The following is a 20,516-nucleotide window of genomic DNA, read 5'->3' as shown; positions in this document are numbered from 1 at the left end:
TAATGCTGACTGGCTTCCCACGCCTTTCATTTATTATACGTGACTGTCAATTTTGTGGGTCCTGCTTGTTCATATGTCAATTACTGCAAGTACGCTTTAAATCAATACCTTTTTAAATAGACCATTGATATTAAAGAGCACATTTGGTGATAAATGCAGTATAAATTCAGTCACTGAGTCATTCAGAGTAAATGTTTAATAGGTACATGTTTCATTTCATATAATCACTCATACAGTTCACAGTATTTTCTTTCATTGATATTTATGTGGATAAAGATTAAATCAGCTTCATTCATCCAGAAAATCAGCAACAGAGAAAAGCTTCTTGTAACAAATCGATTACAAAACTACTCTTATAGTTAAAGCAGTTTCTTCAAGCTATTTAAAACAAGCCGTTTGTGTATTTCAGGTTGGGATGCTTCAGTGTGTGCTGAATCTGGTGTTGTCTCTGGTCTCAGTGGTTTTAATGAGTATTTTGGGGGATGGAGAACTCATCTGCTGGTAGCCGTTCATTCCTTTGGAGTCTGAGTTAAAAACAGTGACATTAAGTTTTGAACTACATCCCTAAAATGGCCTTCATGCATTCATTTATCATATACAACGATGAAATGCGCAATATAAAAACACTTGATCTGTGTCCTATACATACTGATTAAACTCCTGTAGAATAGTCCTAGTGCAACTTTATTATTAAACCTTCACACTGTATGTTTGGCTTGATACTCACTGTAATTGGGCATTGATTGGATGTTGATAATGGCCTGCTGTCCAAGTCTACAAAAAAATAATTCATTAACTGTATTGTTTAAAAAATATAAACATAAAAACACGATGACAAATCACATCTGTGGTTATAACATTAAAACACAGCCAACTGAATATTTACACATACACTATGTCCAAAAGTTTGTAGCATTTCTTCTGAAATCAAGATTGACTGTGTTAAACTGTTTTTCTACCTTTTTACCTAGAAGACTATTAAAATACTTTTGTCAGATAAGCATCTAAGTCTCTGTGGTGTGCCACCAGGCTCTGTACTTGGCCCACTTTTATTTTCTTAATAAGGAGTTTGTCCTCCTTTGCTGCAGTAACAGCCTCTAGTCCTCTGGGACGTCTTTACACTAGATGTTGGAATGTTGCTGTGAGTATTTGATTGCATTCAAAGCACACTAGCTTTAAGTACTGACGTTGAATGACTAGTTCTAGATTAAAAATACCACTCCAACTCATCCCAAAGGTATTGGATGGAGCTCCTTCTGCTCCACTGCTCCACAGCCCAATGCTGGGGTCTTTATACCCCTCTAGTCGATGGTTGGCTTTGGGCATGGTGACCTTAGGCTCAGTGGTTGCACCTTACAGTAGCTGTATTCACTAAATAGAAGGGGTCTCTACAAACCTTTGGACATATAGTTTCTATCAGCGTCCAAGGTTGGGCTTGACTGTAATTCTTACCTGTCCTCCTCGCCTTCCAGCAGCTTCCTGTAGGTGGCGATCTCAATGTCCAGTGCCAGTTTGACATTCATGAGCTCCTGGTACTCGCGGAGCTGGCGGGCCATGTCCTGCTTGGCTCTCTGCAGGGCCTCCTCCAGGTCCCGGATCCGAGCTTTAGCCTCCTTCACAGCCAGCTCTCCACGGCCCTCTGCTTCTGCAATCTGGTTCTCTAGGTTAGCGCGCTGTGAACAGGAGGGAGGTGAGCGAGGACATTGGCACAATCAGCATCTACAGCATAGGAAACTGAAGTTTATTATAGATTGTTCTTTTCTGTTTGGGGATTCTCTTTGGTCTTTTTATCTTTGGTATAAAATAAACTGATAAAGCTGAAAAGTCTGAGGTGTAGCCATCGTCTGTGAAGTGCTATAGATCATAGAATGCCTCGTAATCAGCTTAAGAACTTAGTTCATTATTCTCTGATTGTGTTAAACTGTTTTTCTGCATATTTATGAAAATATTTTTTTAATGTAAGTGAACATGTCTCAGATAAACATGTTTATTCTCTGTGGTGTACCACAAAACTCTATACTTGGCCCACTTTCATTTTCTTTGCATATGGGTCAAATTATTTAGAAGCTTGAGGTTAATTTTCAGAGTTATGCAGAAGCTGTCCATATCTATAGGGCTAGATGATGTCACTACTCTAAATAAGGTGGTAACCTGTCTGTCCAGAAATATTAGCTGGATGAATAGCAATTTTTTGAAAATTGTGAAGACCTTGAAATCTGGCTCTACAGACAAAAGCCAAAGTTAGAAATCTTGGTGTAATTCTGAACTCTGATTAACTCTTAACCACACATAACATTACTAAAACTGGACCTGATAAACTGAATCAGCATTAGATCAGGGTTGAGCTGAACTTTGCAGGATAGTAGACCTCCTGGACTGTAATTGGGCACCCCTGTGCTAGACCATGTAGACCCATGTTGGCCCTCCAAGAGTTGATTCAGACATCTCTGATGTAGTGATATTGAAGCAAACTGCTCTAACACACTCAGCAGCTAATTATCAAACCCTTGATGAGTTGAATTGAACTTGTTAGAGCAGGGGAAGCTTTAAACTCTTCAGTTCTGTGTGGCTCCTAGTTTGGACAGCGCTGCTCTAAAGTGGTGGTGACCAACTCTGCCCTGCACTGAGGAGAACTACCTCCCTGCAGAGTTTAGCTCTGAAGAAAAAGGTCCTGCTAATGACTGAATCTAGATGTCCTTGATGAAGTATGTTACATTTGACTTGGAGGTGAAACCGAAAGGACAGCAGATCTCCAGGCGCAAGGTTGATAACCACTGCCTCAAAAGAAGGTCCTCGTACTTAGGTTTTGGAGAGTGTGGTGTTATTTACCTGAGCCTTGACAGCCTCAATCTCACTCTGCAGGCGGCTGATCATGCGGTTGAGCTCTGCAATCTCTCCCTTGGAGTTCCTCAGCTCATCTCCATACTGTGAGGCCTGGCTGGCCATCTGGTCAAACTTGAGAAGTGATATGACACGTTATAAACAGTCCATGTTTATGTAGTCCATGTAGTGTCCTAATAATGTGCTGAAGAGTGTCATCTAAAAAGGGTTTTTCAATGACTTTGAGCATAATTCAACTGTTATGATGTAAACAGTAATTCAGAGTGTTTTTAAATGGTCCATATTTTTATTTACAATTCAAAATGAACAGTAAACTTACACAAGTCTTCTTAGTTTTTTACATGTAATGTTGATAATGGTAATGGTAAGTTTTCTTTGGGGACTATTTTGCTTGCATGTACCTCTCCACTATGTATTTTTTAAAAATACATTTTATGCTAAAACCTTCTCTCCCAACTATTGTAAAACAATGACCCGGACATCAGGTGGCCATGTAACCATATTATGTAACTTTCTGTGACGAAGATTTTAGATGCATTAAATCTTCAAGCATCTAATTCCGATCACCACCAATTTAATTTCACACCAAACCACCTCTGAATGACTTTTAAAAGTTTAGAAAAATGGTGGAATTTCCCTCTTAAACCAGTTCACTCAGAAAATTTTTTTCTTTACCCATTTTTAAAGCCATTAAAAAGTCCACATAAGGTAGTTTATAAGCCCGATGAGCTACACTAAGATGTCTAATTAGTGACACTATTGTTTTTCCGATGGTATGTTGTTATTCTTCTTCTTCATGTTTTTCATATTTTTTTGTCCGCTAATTTCGGTCTGATCAGGAATGGTGTGCTTGTATATAGTTTTTGATCAGACACGTTTTTCTGCAATTATCATTAAATGACAATTTTTTTCCCATAGGAATGAATGGGATACAAAGGGTTGTGAACCCAATTTATGTCATGTTGATACAAGTCCATTGATTGCTGCGCAATCACTCTGCATTTTCATCAGGAAATGCACTTTTCTAGTCTTCAGTGTGACGTCCTACATTCAAATTAATACACTGATGCTGTACAGTATGTTGTTTTTTCCACCAACTCTGGAACTGTCCATACCTTAGACTTGTACCAAGACTCGGCCTCCTCACGGCTCTTGGCTGCAATGTCCTCATACTGGGCCTTAACTTCAGCCACGATCTGGTCCATGTTAAGGTTGCGAGAGTTGTCCATTTGGACGATGACCGAGGTGTCCTTGATACTGGCCTGCATCTCACGCAGCTCCTGCACCAGCAAGTAAGAAATTTCATCACTACTGTCCCCACCTACAGTCTTATGTAAACCTTTGGGCACCCCTGGTCAAATGACATGCTTTGTTAATATGTTAACGGGCCAATATCCTGGAAACTTAAAATAAATGAGTTTGATGCTGTATGTAAACTTTGTTAAAGTTTCAAAATGTAACGTTCACTTCTCAGTTCATATAAGCTGCCAAAACAGCCTGTTTTGAGAGTATTGTTTTTGTGGTCACAAAAACCAACAGATTTACATATGTTAGTCTATTCAGCCTCTATCCATCTATTCACACTAGTAACATGTTTCAGACTGCTACTGAATGAGAATACAGGAGAACCAACCAGAGCAGAGCTCATTTACATATATCAGTGTTAAAGGCACAGTAACAAAAGCAGCCTGTTTAATTCTAAGAGATTAAGGAAGGATGGAAAATGGTCCTGTAGAAATGATTTATGGGTTTTTAAAATCTAAATCACAAACATCATAAGTGCAGCTCAGGGCAAAAAATAAAATGAAGAATTTGGGATACTGGGCCCAAAAGAGTAGAAATTGTACAGTAAAATGTGCAGAGCAATGCCATAAGTTTGTTCCCTGCAGAGGATGTGTTAACTTAGTTTCACAAAATCAACAAAACATATTATTTGTTCAGGAGTGTTCAAACTTTTGCATATGACTACATCTCTAGTTGTTTGAATTGTTCTCTTACATCAGGCCATCTGTCATCTCAAAGCACTTCTTATCATAAATAGACCAAAATAGTGGGCTCCTCTGCAATGCAGTATTGGAGATTTCCTTATCATTCCATTTTTATGCCAGCTTTTTGGCAGATGGCACTCTGACTTGGCTGTAACTGTCATAATATTGACCTTTCCTCTGTATGTGTAGAAGGTGTGGTGTTACCTCATCATAAATGCTCCTGAGGAAATTGATCTCATCAGTCAAAGCTCCAACTTTGTCCTCCAGGTCAGCCTTCACCAGGTATGCAGAGTCCACATCCTAAAGCACAGGGGATGATAGTATAGAGCTTCAGTGTTACAATACAAGTCTCAATCTCAGTCCTGCTTTTGAAGTCAACGTAAATCAGAAATCATGTACTGTGTTTTAAAGTGTGGAATCAATAGTTATTCAGCTATAAATCATACAAAGATTGAAGATAGATTGAAATGACTGAAATTTTATAAACTTGACACCAAATCGTAAACTGATTGTTTATTCAGAGCATTCGGGAACAATAAAAAGTAATGGTAAATAATATAAAATAAAATGATAAACATATAGTTATAGTTATTTCTTGACATAAAATAACTATGAATCAGCAAGATTTGGTCAACACTTTTTGAATATGAGGCATACTGAATATTAATATTATTATAAGTTTATTCTGGATGCTGCTGTACAGCTTTCTCAATTAATATGGAATCATCTACAGCTCCATTCATCATCAAAAATGTCTTCATTTTACATTTTCCTACGAACCTATAGAGTATTAGCATCATATTAGAGTCATTTTATACATATGTCTGCAACATTTGCAAGTTTAGTTTTATATAATTGAAATAATATAATTAAATCCAAGCTTTTGAACAGTAGTGTATCTTTGGTAACAGAAGTGACAGTATGAAAATTAAAAATATTACATTGTCATTTAATAATAACTATGTTTTAAGGTTATTTCTGTGGAAGAACTTCACTGCATTGTTGCCTGAGGTGATGTTGGGTTTTACAGTCGTTTCTGTGTGTTTGCAGCTCTACCTCCACCCAGACTTTTGTTAGGAGAGATATAATACTCATATGTTCAGCTTTTACAGCTATCATCTAATAAAAGGTGGGGCACTTTTACTGTGTTCAGTCCCTCTATTGTTGACTCTCCTGGTACCCTTTTAGGTGAAGCAGATTATGTGGTTTACTCTTCTCCCTTGTCGCCTAATTTAGCCATTCTCCCAAGCTCCCAACATGGTGAGATCACACCTACAATGTTCAAAAGCCCCCATTGTCCTTATTTAGTGCCTCTGAGGACATCAGCGGATCAAACCTTTTTCAGAATCACAAAGTCGTTCTCTAGGTTGTTCCTCTTGTTGATCTCATCCTCATATCTGGGTCAAAGAGAACAAAAAAAACAGGAGGGATCATTGAAAATGCTAGCTGTATTGCTACTTTGCTAGAAGCAAACATCTAACATTTTATTGTAAATTATTCAAAGATGTTAAAAAACACATTTCTAGATCTGTGGGGGTTCTGTCCAGAAAGCCTCTAAGACATCAAATATCAAAGGCAAACTTCATCAAAAGACTCCGCATGAAATCTAGTAGAGACTAGCTAGCATGATCTCATTTGTGTATGCTAGCTGGCATCCAGGATTTTGTGCTTATGTGCCTTTGTATTGTGCTAAAACTAGCTCAACCTACACATATTGGTAGCACTATACTGATGCAGTTTTATCTTTAGGGAACCATACTTGTGCTTGAAGTCCTCCACCAGCCCCTGCATGTTCCTCAACTCGCCATCCAGCTTGATTTTGTCATTGTTGACCACGTCAAGCTGTCTGCGCAGGTTAGCCATATAGGCCTCAAACATGGGCTCGATGTTAGACCTGCCTGGGCTCTGGCTGTGCAGCAGGTCAAACTTAGTCTCCAGCATCTTGTTCTGCTGCTCCAGGAACCTCACCTGTAGAGGATATGAGGAGGGAAAATGAATCAGACCTGAAGAATTCAACTTTCTGTGTCTAGATTTAAGTTATGTTCATGTTCACATTTTAGAATGTTATTGTGGAGTAGAACATTTAGCATATTGAATAGGAAGGCATTGAATATATGTTAACAATTTACATTTATGCACTTATCCAGCATGACTTATGGTTTAATTGTGTTACAGATGTAGACGAATTTAGCATTTGGACTCTTGCCCAAGGACCCTTATTGGTTAGTATAGTGTGCTTGCTTGGGGACCTCGAACCCCAATCTGCCACATGAAGGGCAGCAGTATTACCCACTACGCTACACCAGCTGCTTTAATTAAATGATATTTAATTTTGAAATGACTAGCCAAAAAAAGTATGCATAGTTTCCACTGTGTACAGGAAGGATATGTCCGCTCGCCTTTTCAAAAAACAGCTTTTGTTGCCTCCCAGCAACAAATTTGGCTAGATAGTTCTAAATATGGTGCCCAATTGGTGCACAATAGACAATAGAAATATAATTATAAAATAGGTTGCTGATCGATGGACTACACCACTTATACATGGATCCAAATTTGTGGCATTCCCTACCATTCTGACACCAAAACCTGCAATAAATGCTCCCATTTTTTTCTTCATTTTTGCTGCTGAAACAGATTTAGTGTCTCCCCTGAAGCCAGTTATTATCAAAGGTGTCACTTCTAGACTGTTAGATAGATAAGACTGGGTGTGGTGCCCAGCAGGCCCATAGGTTCCCATTCCCCATTAACTCATATTTTATAGAGAACATCCTCTTGTTCAGGCTGTAAATGTGAATCCCCTGTGGTATTTGTCTGCTATCAAGAACGTGGACGTGGCATCTCAGTTCAGAGCTTGACTCTGTGGAATTTGGGGATTTAAGAGGATAATTGTTAGTCCTTTGGTGTACTGGTCCACTGCACATGTTAAAAGCTAGTGTGCTTCAGCTGATGGCCATTGTGCCAGGCTAGTGACACTAATAGAGCAACCCTACCTCACCATTACTTGCGCTGCAGCACTCGAGGGACAAGCCATTGACCTAGATCAGCTACCTCTCTGCAAAGCTAATCTCAGTCCCTTTAAAGACTGATCTGTGACCGGTAGTCACAGATCCCCCCTTTTGCCCTAACCTGGAACAGTAAAAGTCTCTGTTTCAGTCCCAGGGGGCCCTGGGATTGGGTTGCCATTGTACCCGAGTGCACAAAAGCCCTCTTCATACTCCCTGAGATAGTGGTGTCTTGGGTGACTTGGACAAGTCTGACCTGGTTTTCATCAGGTTACAGCCCAGCTTTAGAGAAATGGGCCACAGTGCTAAAGCTCAACTATCGTTTTTCATGCACTTCTACCTGCATCAAGCAAATCCCTCTTGCCTGAAAGCACTCCAGGCAGTCTAGAATTAAATCCCTTTTTAAAAGGGGCAGGGTCGATAACTTCACTCCAACTTTGGCTTGTTTTCAAGTGAGAGCCACGAGATGTGGTACAATAGCTGCCTTTGTGGAAGAGCCCTTTATATCGAGTTGTTTTCTGTGCAATATGAAGGCAGCAATCAAGGTTAATGCACCTTGCTGACCTCACCAAAGGAAACTTCGGAAGCTAGTCCAAATTCCACAAAATATTTCCCCTCTGAAACCCCCGTCTTGCCACCTTATCTCTTGGTGCAAGAACCCAAGAAGACGTACCTTGTCAATAAAGGAGGCAAAGCGGTTGTTCAAGGACTTCATCTGCTCCTTCTCCTGGGTGCGCACCATCTGGATGTTGGGGTCGATCTCCAGGTTGAGGGGGGCTAGTAAGCTCTTGTTGACCGATACACTGCCTATGGGAGCGCCCAGGTAGGTGCTGCTGGTGCTGAAGCCGGGCGACGAGGCTCCCAGAGACATCCCACTGAAGCCCCCACTGTAGCCAAAGCCCCCAAGTTTTCCGCTGCTCCGCACGGAACTGCTGGAACTGATGCGCTTGTTCCTCAGACTCATGGCTCAAGGCTCAAGGCTCAGGCAGGTGAGATGGAGAACGAAGGAATAGAGGATGGTGACCAGGTTGAGGATGCTATGGGAGATTATGGAGCAGCAAGCCTGACCTGAGTGGGAACGTGGCCTTTTAAGTCCCAGTCAGGATTGGGTGGAGTGTCTCTGATGTGGGAAAACCTGTTCCAGAAGACACACAAACACGCACACACATTCGGGCTGTCCGCTCTCTATGGGTCTGTTGTCTCGGAGAGCCACACTCAGTTCCGCTCCACATCCGCCCACTTGCATTACACACCCCTCCCATCTCTCTGTCTTTCATTCCTCCCCACTCTGTCCACCTCTCTCCAACTTCTAAAGGAACTGAGGATGGAAGAATCTCACAGTAAGGAAGATGTCGTACAAGTAGTGCCTTTTCAGAAAAGTCTTGCATTATGAAGAAGAAAATTAAATGTAAGTGGATTAAAAGAGAGTTCTTCCAGTTTTTCTAAATACATATTGCATAATTAAATCATTAAGATGTAAGTAAGGTCATTCACAGTGGTTTTGTGTGAAATGCTTTGTCCTAGAACAAGGTGTACAACTCTGGTTCTGAAAGGCCGGCGTCCAGCACAGCTTGAAGGTTTCCCTACTCAAACATGCCCACTAAACCTGGCAATTAACAGATAAGTGCAATCAGGTGTGTTTGAGTAGGTAAATCACCAAAGACTTCCAGGACCAGAGTTGTGCACCCTTGTCCCAGAGAAACAGAGTTCACAGTGGTGATATGAACCAGGCGTCTAAAAAGTTTAATGATTGTAAAAGCTCCCTCACAGAAAGTTATTAAATGAAATGGTTGTGAATACACTGTCTGATGCATGAGACATTGTTTTGGTTATTGATAGTTTTGAGAAGGTTTCGGCATAAAAGTGTTCTTTTTAAACATACATTAATGGTAGAGAGATGCATGCAGGGTGTATTAAGGCAAAATACACTATATGGACAGATGTATTGGGACTCCCTTCCTAATTATTGAGTTCAGGTGTTTCAGGCGCACCCATTGCTAGCAGGTGGATAAAATTAAGCACACAGCCTTGCAGTCTCAAAAGACAAAGACTGACAGCAGAATGGGTCATACTGATGAGCTCAGTGACTTTAAACTTTAAACATGGCACTGTCATAGGATACCACCTCTGCCACACATTGGTTTGTAGACCTTCTGCCCTGCTAGATCTGCCCCTGTCAACTGTAGTGTAAAGCTTGACGCCACTGGACTCTGGAGCAGTGGAAATGTATTCTGTGGAGTGACGAATCACGCTTCACTATGTGGCAGTCTGATGGATGAGCCTGGGTTTGGCGAATGCCAGGAGAACGTTACCTGCCTGACTGCATTGTACCAACTGTAAAGTTTGGTGGAGGAGGGATAATGCTATGGGGTTGTTTTTCAGGTGCTGGCCTGGGCTCCTTAGTTCCAGTGAAGGGAAATCTTAATGCTTCAGCATATCAAGACATTTTGGATAATTCTAAACTTCCATCTTTGTGGCAACAGTTTGGATAAAGCCCTTTTCTGTTCCAGCATGACAGAGCCCCAGTGCACACAGCAAGGTCCATAAAGGCATGGCTGGGTGAGTTTGGTGTGGAAGAACTGGCCCTCACAGAGTCCTGACCTCAACCCCATCAAACACCTTTTGGATGAACTAGAACGGAGATTGTGAGCCAGACCCTCTCGCCCAACATCAGTGTCTGACCTCACATTCCTCTTCTGGAAGAATGGGCAAAAATTTCCAGAGCTCCATCTCTATTGGCTGATCTGCACCGTTTTGACCACCATGGAGTTTCATGCTGTACAACGCTGTGCAAACCTCACCTGCATAAACTGACCCTTCTGATGCTGCCGCTGCTCCTGTTGCATAAACTCAAACTATCTAATTAACCATTGCTCCACCTGTTTTTCCCAGTTTTGTATTCTAATATTTTATACTGATGCTGTTTGCTATCTGGTGTCAACCAGAGGAGGATGGGTTCCCCTTTTGAGTCTTGGTTCCTCTCAAGGTTTCTTCCTCTTGCTACTTAGAGAGTTTTTCCTTGCCACTGTCGCCATTTGCGACGCTCATGGGGCTTGGACCCGGATGTTTCTGTAAAGCTGCTTTGTGACAACACCTGTTGTAAAAAGCGCTATATAAATAAACTGTGACTTGACTTGACTTGAGTATTGTTGATACTGTGGTGGTGCCACAGGGCACGCTGCCTCTAATGAGCGTAGATTTGCTAAGCAAAATTCCATTTGAAGTGGCTCATGGGACACATGCCCCCAGTGAAAAGGGACTGTCTGTGTTGTTGTTTCATGTTGTACGCTGTTTTTCTTTGGTTAAAGTGTGTTTATGTGTTTATTAATATTCCTGTGTTGGGTTTGCAGGCTAGTTGGAGTGGGTTCCTGTTAGTAACAGTAAGAGAGAGAGTGGGGCTGTTGCTTTTTTTTTTAGCGGCCTTTCTTCCTTGTTCATTTAATAAAGAACACTCAGGCAGAAATTACAGCCTCATCTGACTCTTTTTCTCGTCGACACCGCAATATTTTAATGAGATTGTGCTGCCACATTTACATCATGGTAACATGAGAGAACATGTGAACAGTGGGATGACCCGATGACCCCAGAAGATAATAAATAACTAATTAATTGTTTAGAAGAGGATGTAGTCTGGTTACTCATAGTTTATGTATGTATAGTTTTCATAATTCATTAGCTGTGTGTTAAGATTATTAAACTAAATAATTCTTAACAAAACATTAATGAGATTTCTAAAATGAAAATACACTATTGATTAAATTAAATTGCTAAATTAAACAAAAATGGATATACAATGGTTAAACAAGGAAGAAATACATTTTTCACTATTGTTCATTAGGTAAATAAAGAGATTTCTGTATGGTATGTAACTCGGTCTAATTAAAAACTTTTGTCTCTGTAGTTTCTTGTAACCAAGAATAAAATGCACATTTTAATTAACTTCTCCAAGATAATGTTTAAAATATTCATCTTCATTAAAAAAAATAAAAAGAGTAAATAAATAATAAACAATTTATGTACTCATTGAACTTTGAAAACAATAGGAATTAATTGTGTTAAGTTTCATTGTAGATTGTGTACCGATGAAGAAAATTTTCTTTGGACTTAATCACCAAATGTACGTTTGGAGGGGTAAAAGGAGCAGCATTTGATGAAAAGAACACCTTGCCAACTGTTAAGCATTGGAGTGGTTCCAAGGTGCGAAATACAGCTTCTCCTGGGGAGTTCAGAAGCCCCTAATTAACCTCTTGGACCTGAATGTCTCAAAATCAAAATTCCTGGGGGTCCCTGAAAATAAACTTATTATTAGATTTTGTTGTCTGTTAGGGTAAAACAGATGCTCATATACAAATTCAGGCAATGGTTATTGTTTAGCTGCTTCACGCACAATTGGTGAGCTTCTGTCTTCAATGTTCTTATCTAATATGCAATACCAGATTGCCTCAGGGTGGTGCTGTAGCAAATTGGTTCTCTCAGTTGGTCCTTTTGGTCTCTCATAGCCTATCAATTGTAAGTATGCCCCGGATACCACTGTAAAACTTTACAGTCTGCCATAGCACATTTTTAAATATGAAAACTTGCCAGATTCGCCAAGAGTTTGATGAGAAGAGTTAATTGTTACTCATTTCTCAAAATGAAGACAAAAGAGATGTGTAAGATTTCAATTTATGTCTGGAATAATTGTTAAACCAAACATCAGCGCTACTGTGGCGAGCGAATCAGCAGCCAGCCAATGCTGGAGTAGCCAGCTAACATGGACTGTGAAAGATTACATATATTACTAGCTTGGCTTCATTGCCGTTGTTCAGCTACATTAAAGCTAACACAGGCATGAGATGTGGCGTTCTCTGGAGTGATGGAGCTCCATCCAGTACTTTTGAGATCCAGAACTGATCATCCAACATCAGTATCAGAAGATTAGAGGCTGTTAGTGCAGCAAAGTAGGACAAACTCTCTATTAATACCCTGCATTTCTGTTAAAAGGTTGGATGCTGCTCTGCTCTCGGTCACGTTAACATCTAAAAACAGACTCTCAGACTAGTGAGAGAGTGCCCCCTTGTGGTCACATCTAGATATTTTACCATTAATTACCCTATTCAAAAATATGGTTCTTCCACGGTTCTTTATTCCTTGTGTGGTGTTCGGATTTGTGGGACCCATTTTCAATGTTTACAGAAAGAAAAAATGATGCAATTTATTATTATTTCAACCTCAGATTGCTTGGCCTTTGGTCACTGTCTGTGAAGAACATATAACACATTCTCAGTGCCTTCACACTGTTCACCCCCTACACATTTATATTACACACGTGGTGTTGGGTGAACCCGTGGGGAATAAAAGCGTGGAGGTGCTGTGTCCCTTCGCTCTGTTCTCCTCCTACATGGCCTGCTGTTAGTGTGTGTGTGTCTGTGTGTTTATGTGTTTGTATATGTGTGCGTGTGTGAGGGTGGACAACATGGATAGGCTGCTGACTGGCTACAGCTGCTAAAGGAGAACCCTACGCTGGACACTTGTGATATTTTAAACATCTGGTATTTTTACATAAATTTGTTATGGTTGATTAAAAAAAAACCATAACGCATAACAAAACAATAAAATAATGAGTAACAAAAACATGAGCACCACACAAGGGTTAATAAAGAAAATGTATCTATATAGAACCACGAACACTCGAACCATTTGCATGCTTAAATTGTTCTTTGCATCATTAAGTGGATTGATGGAGAATGTGTTGTATACGGTTCTACATAGCACCAAACAGGGGTCTTCTATTGTTACATGCTTGACTTTGAACCTTTTGTGGTGATACCCAGAACAATTTTCAAAAGGCTTCTATATAGAACCATATACAGCTCAGTCTGATGAACAATTTCATCACGCAAAGAACAATTTTAACACGAATGTCACTAAATAGAACTTATGGTTCTAAATATAATCATTCCTTTTACTAAAGAATCTTTGAAGAAGCATCTTTTTTTCAGAGAACGAAAGTCTTAGATCAATATTTTGGGTAACATGATGGGAAGTTCCAAGACAGTTTAGCTAAATTACATTGTAATGCCAAACAGGTTCTAGACATTAACCATGTGGTACTTAGACTTATGTATTGTAGTTAGACTGTCTTGGTACTTAGCACCATTTTACTTCAAATAATTATTTAGTACTTTGGAGTTTGTACGTCATAGTTACCTGGCTACTGTCTAGCACAGCGGACTGTAAAAAAAAGCATCACCAAATGGTTTTGTGGCCACAGGTGCTATAGGAAATGAAAGTGTAAGCCACTTAAATTTAGCTCAGAGGAATTTATTTTTCAACTGACACAAGTTTCAGCGTAAGAGGAAACCACATCATATCAAAGATGACTTTCAAATCTAAGGAAATCATTCCCTTTGCTTAAATGCCAGGCTTTAAAGCTACCATTTAATATTAATGTCTAAAACATTTCATCATAACCTATTGTTTTCTAACTAAATAACACAATATTTAAGCCTAATTATAGGTTATGCTATCTGAGATATCTTGTTGCAATACATTTTTAAAATAATTTAAACAAAAAAAAATGCGGAAATTAAAAGAGGAGGACTCTTGTGTGCAACCCACATCCTCTCATGTTATCTTGCTTTGCGTTTCAGTGCTCTTGCTGGGCCCCCGAGTCCTCGACACAGACTTTCTCTTCAGACTGACCTCCACTGGGTAATGATCACTAATCCCCAGAGCCTAACAAAACACAAGAGTTTAAGAACTGTGTGATTTTTAAGTGTCATTTATACCTCTAGCTGATAATGTTCACTGACAGAGTCCTGAATGTTCTCACCAGTTCTTCTGTTAGCTTATAGGCAGAATGGAAGTTGAAGGGTTTCGCTGATCCTGGCACTGTTGCATTCAGCAGATCATCCTTATACACCACGATCCTAGAGGAGAGTTCAGTCTTTAAAGGACTTGAAGAAGTGCACAGGTAAGCAGTCTAGCCTGAGGTAAGACTGGCACGGATGTATGTGTACACTGTGACTCTACATTAGCAGGATTAGCACTTTTAATGTTCTCAATGATCTTGTAACGAGTCTAGTAGTGACTGTAAAAGTGAACAAACTTCCAAATAGAGGGCCTTACTCGACCAGCCAATAGGAGTGCAAAATATGGATATAAAATGCAATATTTTATAAAGCTGTTAGATATTAAAGTGATAGATTATTGTTAAAATAGTTTGCTTTTGACTGGGAGTGAACAAATACAGGCTCTTTTTTTGCTGAGTAATTAAAGTGAAATGTAATGAACCTCTCCCTTAAGCAAGTACAAACAATACAACATCAAAAAAGCACTGTTCACTATTGTGCAAGATAGAAATAATGAAATACTAATAGCTGTTTTTTACTCTCTAAGGCTGTTAGAAACAGTAGAAACAGTAATATGTATGTAGAGTTTTTAATATATGCCTACAAACATGAACCAATATATTGCATATTGTTGCTGTCCAAAAACATCTCATCATCTTTTTTTGTTTCAATTTTTAATTTTGTACATGATTTGAGCACAGCTCAAATTTCATGATGAATAAACGTATAGAAATGCTCTGATACTGCTTTAAAATTGCTTGATATACACACACTTTTAAGAGTTAAGAGCATTTTTGCCCTTTCTCATTGAATTCCTTACGAAGCTCCTTATGGTGATGCAGGTTTGTTGTAACAGTCTTTACTACTTCATACATTTTACACACCAGTCTTCATATTTAAAGTATTTGTACAGGCTAGTAGTTCAGGATAGAGCAGTTTTTTCACCTGTGCCTACACCGATCAGGCATAACATTATGACCACCTCCTTGTTTCTACGCTCATTGTCCATTTTATCAGCTCCACTTACTATATAGGTGCACTTTGTAGTTCTACAATTACAGACTGTAGTCCATCTGTTTCTCTGCTTACTTTGTTAGCCCCCTTTTACCCTGTTCTTCAGTGGTCAGGACCCCCATGGACCTTCACAGAGCAAGTACTATTTGGATGGTGGATCATTCTCAGCGCTGCAGTAACACTGATGTGGTGGTGGTGTGTTAGTGTGTGTTGTGCTGGTCTGAGTGGATCAGACACAGCAGTGCTGTGTCTTTTCTTCTGCATGTGGGACACTGGGCATCACAACAGTGCTGCCTAATATGGGATACGGCTCCTAACACTACGTTGCCGCGAATTTAACTACATCATTCTGGCGCTGCACAAATGTAATGTAATTTGAACCACTTTATAGTGTCTGTTGTGGAAGGTCAAATCATTATGAAGCTCCTATAAACAGTGTGCTTGAGTTCTTGGTACTTTTTAGTACCTGTCGTATGTGTAGTCGTTGGACAGGCTGGCTGTGGTGTCCACGTCATCTCCTATCAGCCAGTGGAAGTCACCATCGCTCCGGATCCTGATAGCCTTCATCTTCTTCTTGGAGACGTAAGCTCCATCTGCATTAAAGTCTCCCAGGATCATTATGTTCTGAAAGAGACGTGAACATGTTCCGTTAATGACATTCTTCATTCGTGGCAGTGGTTCTCAAACCCTGTCCTGCATATTTAAACTGGTTTCCCTGCTCTAACATGCCTGATCCAACTAATCAGCTCATAAACAAGCCCTAAAGTGGGTGTTTGAGAGCAGGTAGAGCATGAACTGAGCAGAATAGCTGAGTTATGGCAGTGACATCAGGCTCTTCATCACGTAACCTTTGAGCAAGGATATTTCAGAACATTTGGGGGCCTCAAGCAGCACCTTAATTGGTGGCCAGCTACCCACCCCATTTGATTAGGAAAAACTTCAATAAATGCTAAACAAAGCCAAAATGCTAAAACATGCTTAATGCTGAAACCAAAATAAGTAGGAAAGTGACTAACTAATTAATCAATTAATTAAATAAAGAAAGGGAATGAACACTACAGTTGTGTGAATAGTTGTGGGGCCTCCTGGTGGCTATAGGAAGAAACAGCCCTGCCTTTGAGACACATACACTTTCTGTCTAAAGTTTGGGCACACTAAGCCTTTGTTTGATTGTCTTTTACAGCAAAATTCCACATATATATATTTATTGTTTGTTTGTTTGTTTGTTTTAAGTCTGCATAATTCAGAATTTAAGATGTATACAAAGTCATTCAGAGTGGTTTAGTGAAATGTTCCTTTAAAGAGAAACTTAAGATTAGAGAAAAGTCACAATTATTCACAGTGGTGGTGATAGGAACCAGACGTCTGAAGCGTCTAAAAGCTCCCTCACAGAAAATCATTACAGAAAATGGTTTTACAGTAGTTGCAGTAAATGCTGTTTTACAGTAGTTTTGAGAAGGTTTTAGCCTTAATCATTGCAAAGCACAACACTATTGTTATACGGCAGTATTTTCTGCCAGATTTTTGTCCGCTAACTCATCCCGCAGTTTTCGAGATAATTGATTGGACATATGGTTTTCGTACAATTAGCGTTAAATGACGATTTTTTTCCCATAGTAATGAATTTGTGCACCCAACTTAAGTCATATTGATACAAGTCCATTAGTAACACCTAATTAACCATGTGGATAACCATAGCAACCACATGGGATACCATAGCAACTGCCAATTTGACATACGACTCCACCCGAATTCAGGCAGCACCAAACGAAGGAATTCAACACCAGAGCTTTAACATTGCTGCTTTAACATTTCACTCTTTACAGACGCTCATAACGTTCCTGCACTGCGAGCTGCTATAAATAACGAGAGACAAACAATAAAATAATGATATGCATTAGATTTTGGCACATGGACCGTGGGGCATATTTTTTGGCCAAGCATCAGTGACCTGATCAGTTAAATTTAAAATTGTATTGAAAAAGATGACACATGTTTCTATTATCTGTTTTTCTGTTTTCAGGGTAGTGAATGTGAGAGTAACAGAGCAGAGAGTAAACAAACACACACTGTGTAATTTTAGTCCACTTTAGCCCTTGCAGTCCACGATCTGAAACCAAATGAAAGAGGTACAATTTCACAAAAAAACTGTGATGCGGTCTTTAGAAAATGAACTGGTTATGAAAATAGCCTGGAGTTCTTCAGAGAATATTGCTATCTGAGGCTGCAGCTGCTGAAGCAGCATCAAAACTAACATTGATACTGTTCATTATCAGGTTCAGAGGTGGGTAGAGGAGCCTAAATCACTACTCAGGTAACTTGCTTAAAATCATTACACAAGTAAAAGCACCTTCCCCAAAACAACTTGAGTACAAATACAAAAGCAGCAGGTCAAATCCACTTAAGTACTGAGTTCTGAAGTAAAACTTCTTACTACATGCAGCATTTATCAGCACAGGAACTGAAGATTTTGCAACTCTGTTCTTCTCTTTTTTGGGATTTATTTGGTCTATAGTATAAAGCTCCAAAGTCTGAGATGTAACCAATCACAAAACACACAAACTGAAATTCAACACAAAAAATTGAGTTAGTAACTGAAAATGAATGGCTAAAATGTGCCTGATTTAAAAGATTCCATTACTCACTTTAGTGGAAGTAAAAATGATATGAGTTGAAAATACTCAGGAGAGTAAAAATGAATCAATATTTACTGAAGTACATGTACTTGAATAAATGTAACTAGTTACTACCCACCTCTGAATAGGTTTATAAAGACATGTCATTAGCATGACATGAAAGGCAATTTTAGTCAGTGGCCTAATTGCATTTTGTCGCTCAGCCAGACACTTTTTTTGAAACAGTATGTTTTGGAGGTGTGGCACCACCCCTGGGTAGGACTGTTAATCATCAGTAAGAGAGACACTGCTTTATCTCTAATGTGGACTATTAGTGTGTATCCCATTAGCTTTTAACATGTATCAAACAGTTTGTAGAGACTCGTTCCTTAATGCATTTGATTCAGGAGGTTTAGTCCATTTACTCACATCAGTCTTCCATTTCTCTTTAACAGCCATGCAGACGTCATACAGCTCGTCCAGCTCTTTCTGGGAGTCCTCAGGCTTAGTGTGGACAGGGATCAGCACCAGGTCCTTTACCACTACATAGACAGTTCAAGCAAAGACATGTTTCAAGCAGGTCTTCACATTCTTGACATTTCAGCATGTAATGTATTCACACCCATGTGTTTCTGGAGAATTCAGGTAACAAAGAGTCTCCCAACTCTGTTCATGAAGTTAACAGGAATTTCTTCCTTTATGAAAAAAATGCACCTGCTTATCTTCTTCATAACTGCCACCACAACTGACTTCATCTTTCCTCATTGGTCATTCAGGAAAAACCTGTTTCATTTTATCTTCTTTTGTAATCATAATGCCTACAGTCTATTTCAACATAATGGGAAAAAACACAAAATATAAAATGTGCCATACCTTTAGAAAAGGCCACATTTTTAATATGTTAAATTTTAATATGTTAAATTGTGCGTTAAAATGTGCTTAAATGTGTTCTCTGTAGAGAATGTCTTAATATTTTCACTCAGAAAATCAACAAAACTATTGGACACGGCACCCAAACTTTTGCATACTACTCTATACACTCTTAAAATTAAAGTGTTCTTTGGTGCAATGCAATAGAAAAAAATACATGTGGTTCTTTAAAAAAACAATTCAATTAATGGTTCTGTAGCCTCTTTCTGCCGCCTAGTGGCCGTTTAATTAATATAATCAAATACAGTATTTTTTCATGAAACTCTGTTATCAGATTAACTAGGACATTGTTGTCTCTCTGTGTCTGAAGGGTTGTGATTGATTCTGTGTTGAGCTACTAGTGAGCAATGAGATTCCTTTAGATTTGTGTTCTTTTAAACATAAATGGTTACTTGTGTCAGCTAAGGTGAAGCGTAGGATGAAAGGCTCTCGTGAGAAGGCGTCCTCATCTCCCTCTTGGTTGTCCTCATACTGGTAGGTGTCTGTCAATTTGGCTTGGTCCTTCCTAAGAGATAAAACTCAGATCATGCTACGTTTTAACTGTAGCTCACTGAATAGCATCTTTTAAACAACTGAAAGAGGAGGAACTATTTTAAATTATTTCATTACAAGCATTATTGAAATTGAATACTTGTACTCTTCCAACAGGGGGCACTAGAGCAAATATGCAAAGTTTTAGCACTTTTAATCATAGTCATGACACTCTCTTTTCCTCTGATTCCTTTGGACTTGATGACCAAATGGCCTAGGGACCAATTAAAGCTCCACCCACTTATTTTTAGCTAATTTACATCATATTAAAAACCTACTACTAGTCCTTAAAGGAATAGCTTGGTGAAAAGCACATTTATAAAGTGTTCTTTTAGTGATGCCACAGAAGCATACAATTTTGGTTCTCTAAAGAACCATGTTTGAAAAAGGGAGGGGTGAGTGTGAAGTTACTTTTAAAGTTTAAAGAACCTTCACACTCACACGTTTCATTCACCCAGTGTTTGTAAAGAGCCATCCATTTCTTTTTTTTCCAAATTAATAGTGGTTCTTTAAAGGGCATAGAACCCCTTTTGGAACCTTTGGTTTTCAGAGCGTTGTTTACCACTATTCTATTTAACTAAGACATGTTGAAGTTTTGCACTACAGCTATGAGGCTAATGTAGCTAATAAGCAAGAAAAGCTTTGATTGTACCAATTAGCATTGTGCTAACTGCATACCTAAATCATAAAGTTCACTGCTAATACTCTTTTAAGCTGTATGACACGCTTTTGTAGACATATGTTTTGATTAGGGCTGTCGCT

General features: G+C 39.2%; 2 protein-coding genes across 2 annotated transcripts in view; both read right to left on the bottom strand.

The window, feature by feature from the left end:
• Positions 1-384: 384 nt before the first annotated feature.
• si:dkey-222f2.1 (intermediate filament protein ON3) lies at positions 385-8,795 on the bottom strand. The gene is made up of 9 exons (XM_036559028.1): positions 8,505-8,795; positions 6,589-6,797; positions 6,166-6,226; positions 5,034-5,129; positions 3,957-4,121; positions 2,830-2,955; positions 1,453-1,673; positions 728-774; positions 385-524 (listed from the first exon to the last, which is right to left on the bottom strand). Exons 1-9 carry the CDS (start codon positions 8,793-8,795, stop codon positions 421-423), a joined length of 1,320 nt encoding a protein of 439 aa, XP_036414921.1. The 3' UTR covers positions 385-420.
• A 5,322-nt stretch (positions 8,796-14,117) lies between these two features.
• Positions 14,118-20,516, bottom strand: part of dnase1l4.2 (deoxyribonuclease 1 like 4, tandem duplicate 2) — a 10,423-nt gene continuing 4,024 nt past the window's right edge. The window contains exons 5-9 of the mRNA XM_036559243.1: positions 19,616-19,728; positions 18,723-18,835; positions 16,145-16,302; positions 14,646-14,742; positions 14,118-14,548 (exon numbers count right to left, since the gene is read on the bottom strand). Coding sequence (XP_036415136.1) covers positions 14,438-14,548; positions 14,646-14,742; positions 16,145-16,302; positions 18,723-18,835; positions 19,616-19,728 — 592 coding nt within the window. The 3' untranslated portion in view covers positions 14,118-14,437. The remainder of the gene's footprint in view (positions 14,549-14,645; positions 14,743-16,144; positions 16,303-18,722; positions 18,836-19,615; positions 19,729-20,516) is intronic.

The sequence above is a fragment of the Colossoma macropomum genome, unplaced genomic scaffold (assembly GCF_904425465.1).
Source record: "Colossoma macropomum unplaced genomic scaffold, Colossoma_macropomum, whole genome shotgun sequence".
NCBI classification, from domain to species: Eukaryota; Metazoa; Chordata; class Actinopteri; order Characiformes; family Serrasalmidae; genus Colossoma; species Colossoma macropomum.
Note: the sequence above shows the minus strand (reverse complement) of the source record. Positions and strands in the feature narration are given on the sequence as shown.

Bases quoted from the DNA above. Each gene is read 5' to 3' on its own strand.
- si:dkey-222f2.1 (XM_036559028.1), bottom strand. From the start codon at position 8,795: ATGAGTCTGAGGAACAAGCGCATCAGTTCCAGCAGTTCCGTGCGGAGC. The intron at 2,956-3,956 runs GTATGGACAGTT...TCACTTCTCAAG, and splicing joins AGTCTTGGTACAAGTCTAAG to TTTGACCAGATGGCCAGCCA. The intron at 525-727 runs GTGAGTATCAAG...TTTTTAACTCAG, and splicing joins CCAATCAATGCCCAATTACA to ACTCCAAAGGAATGAACGGC.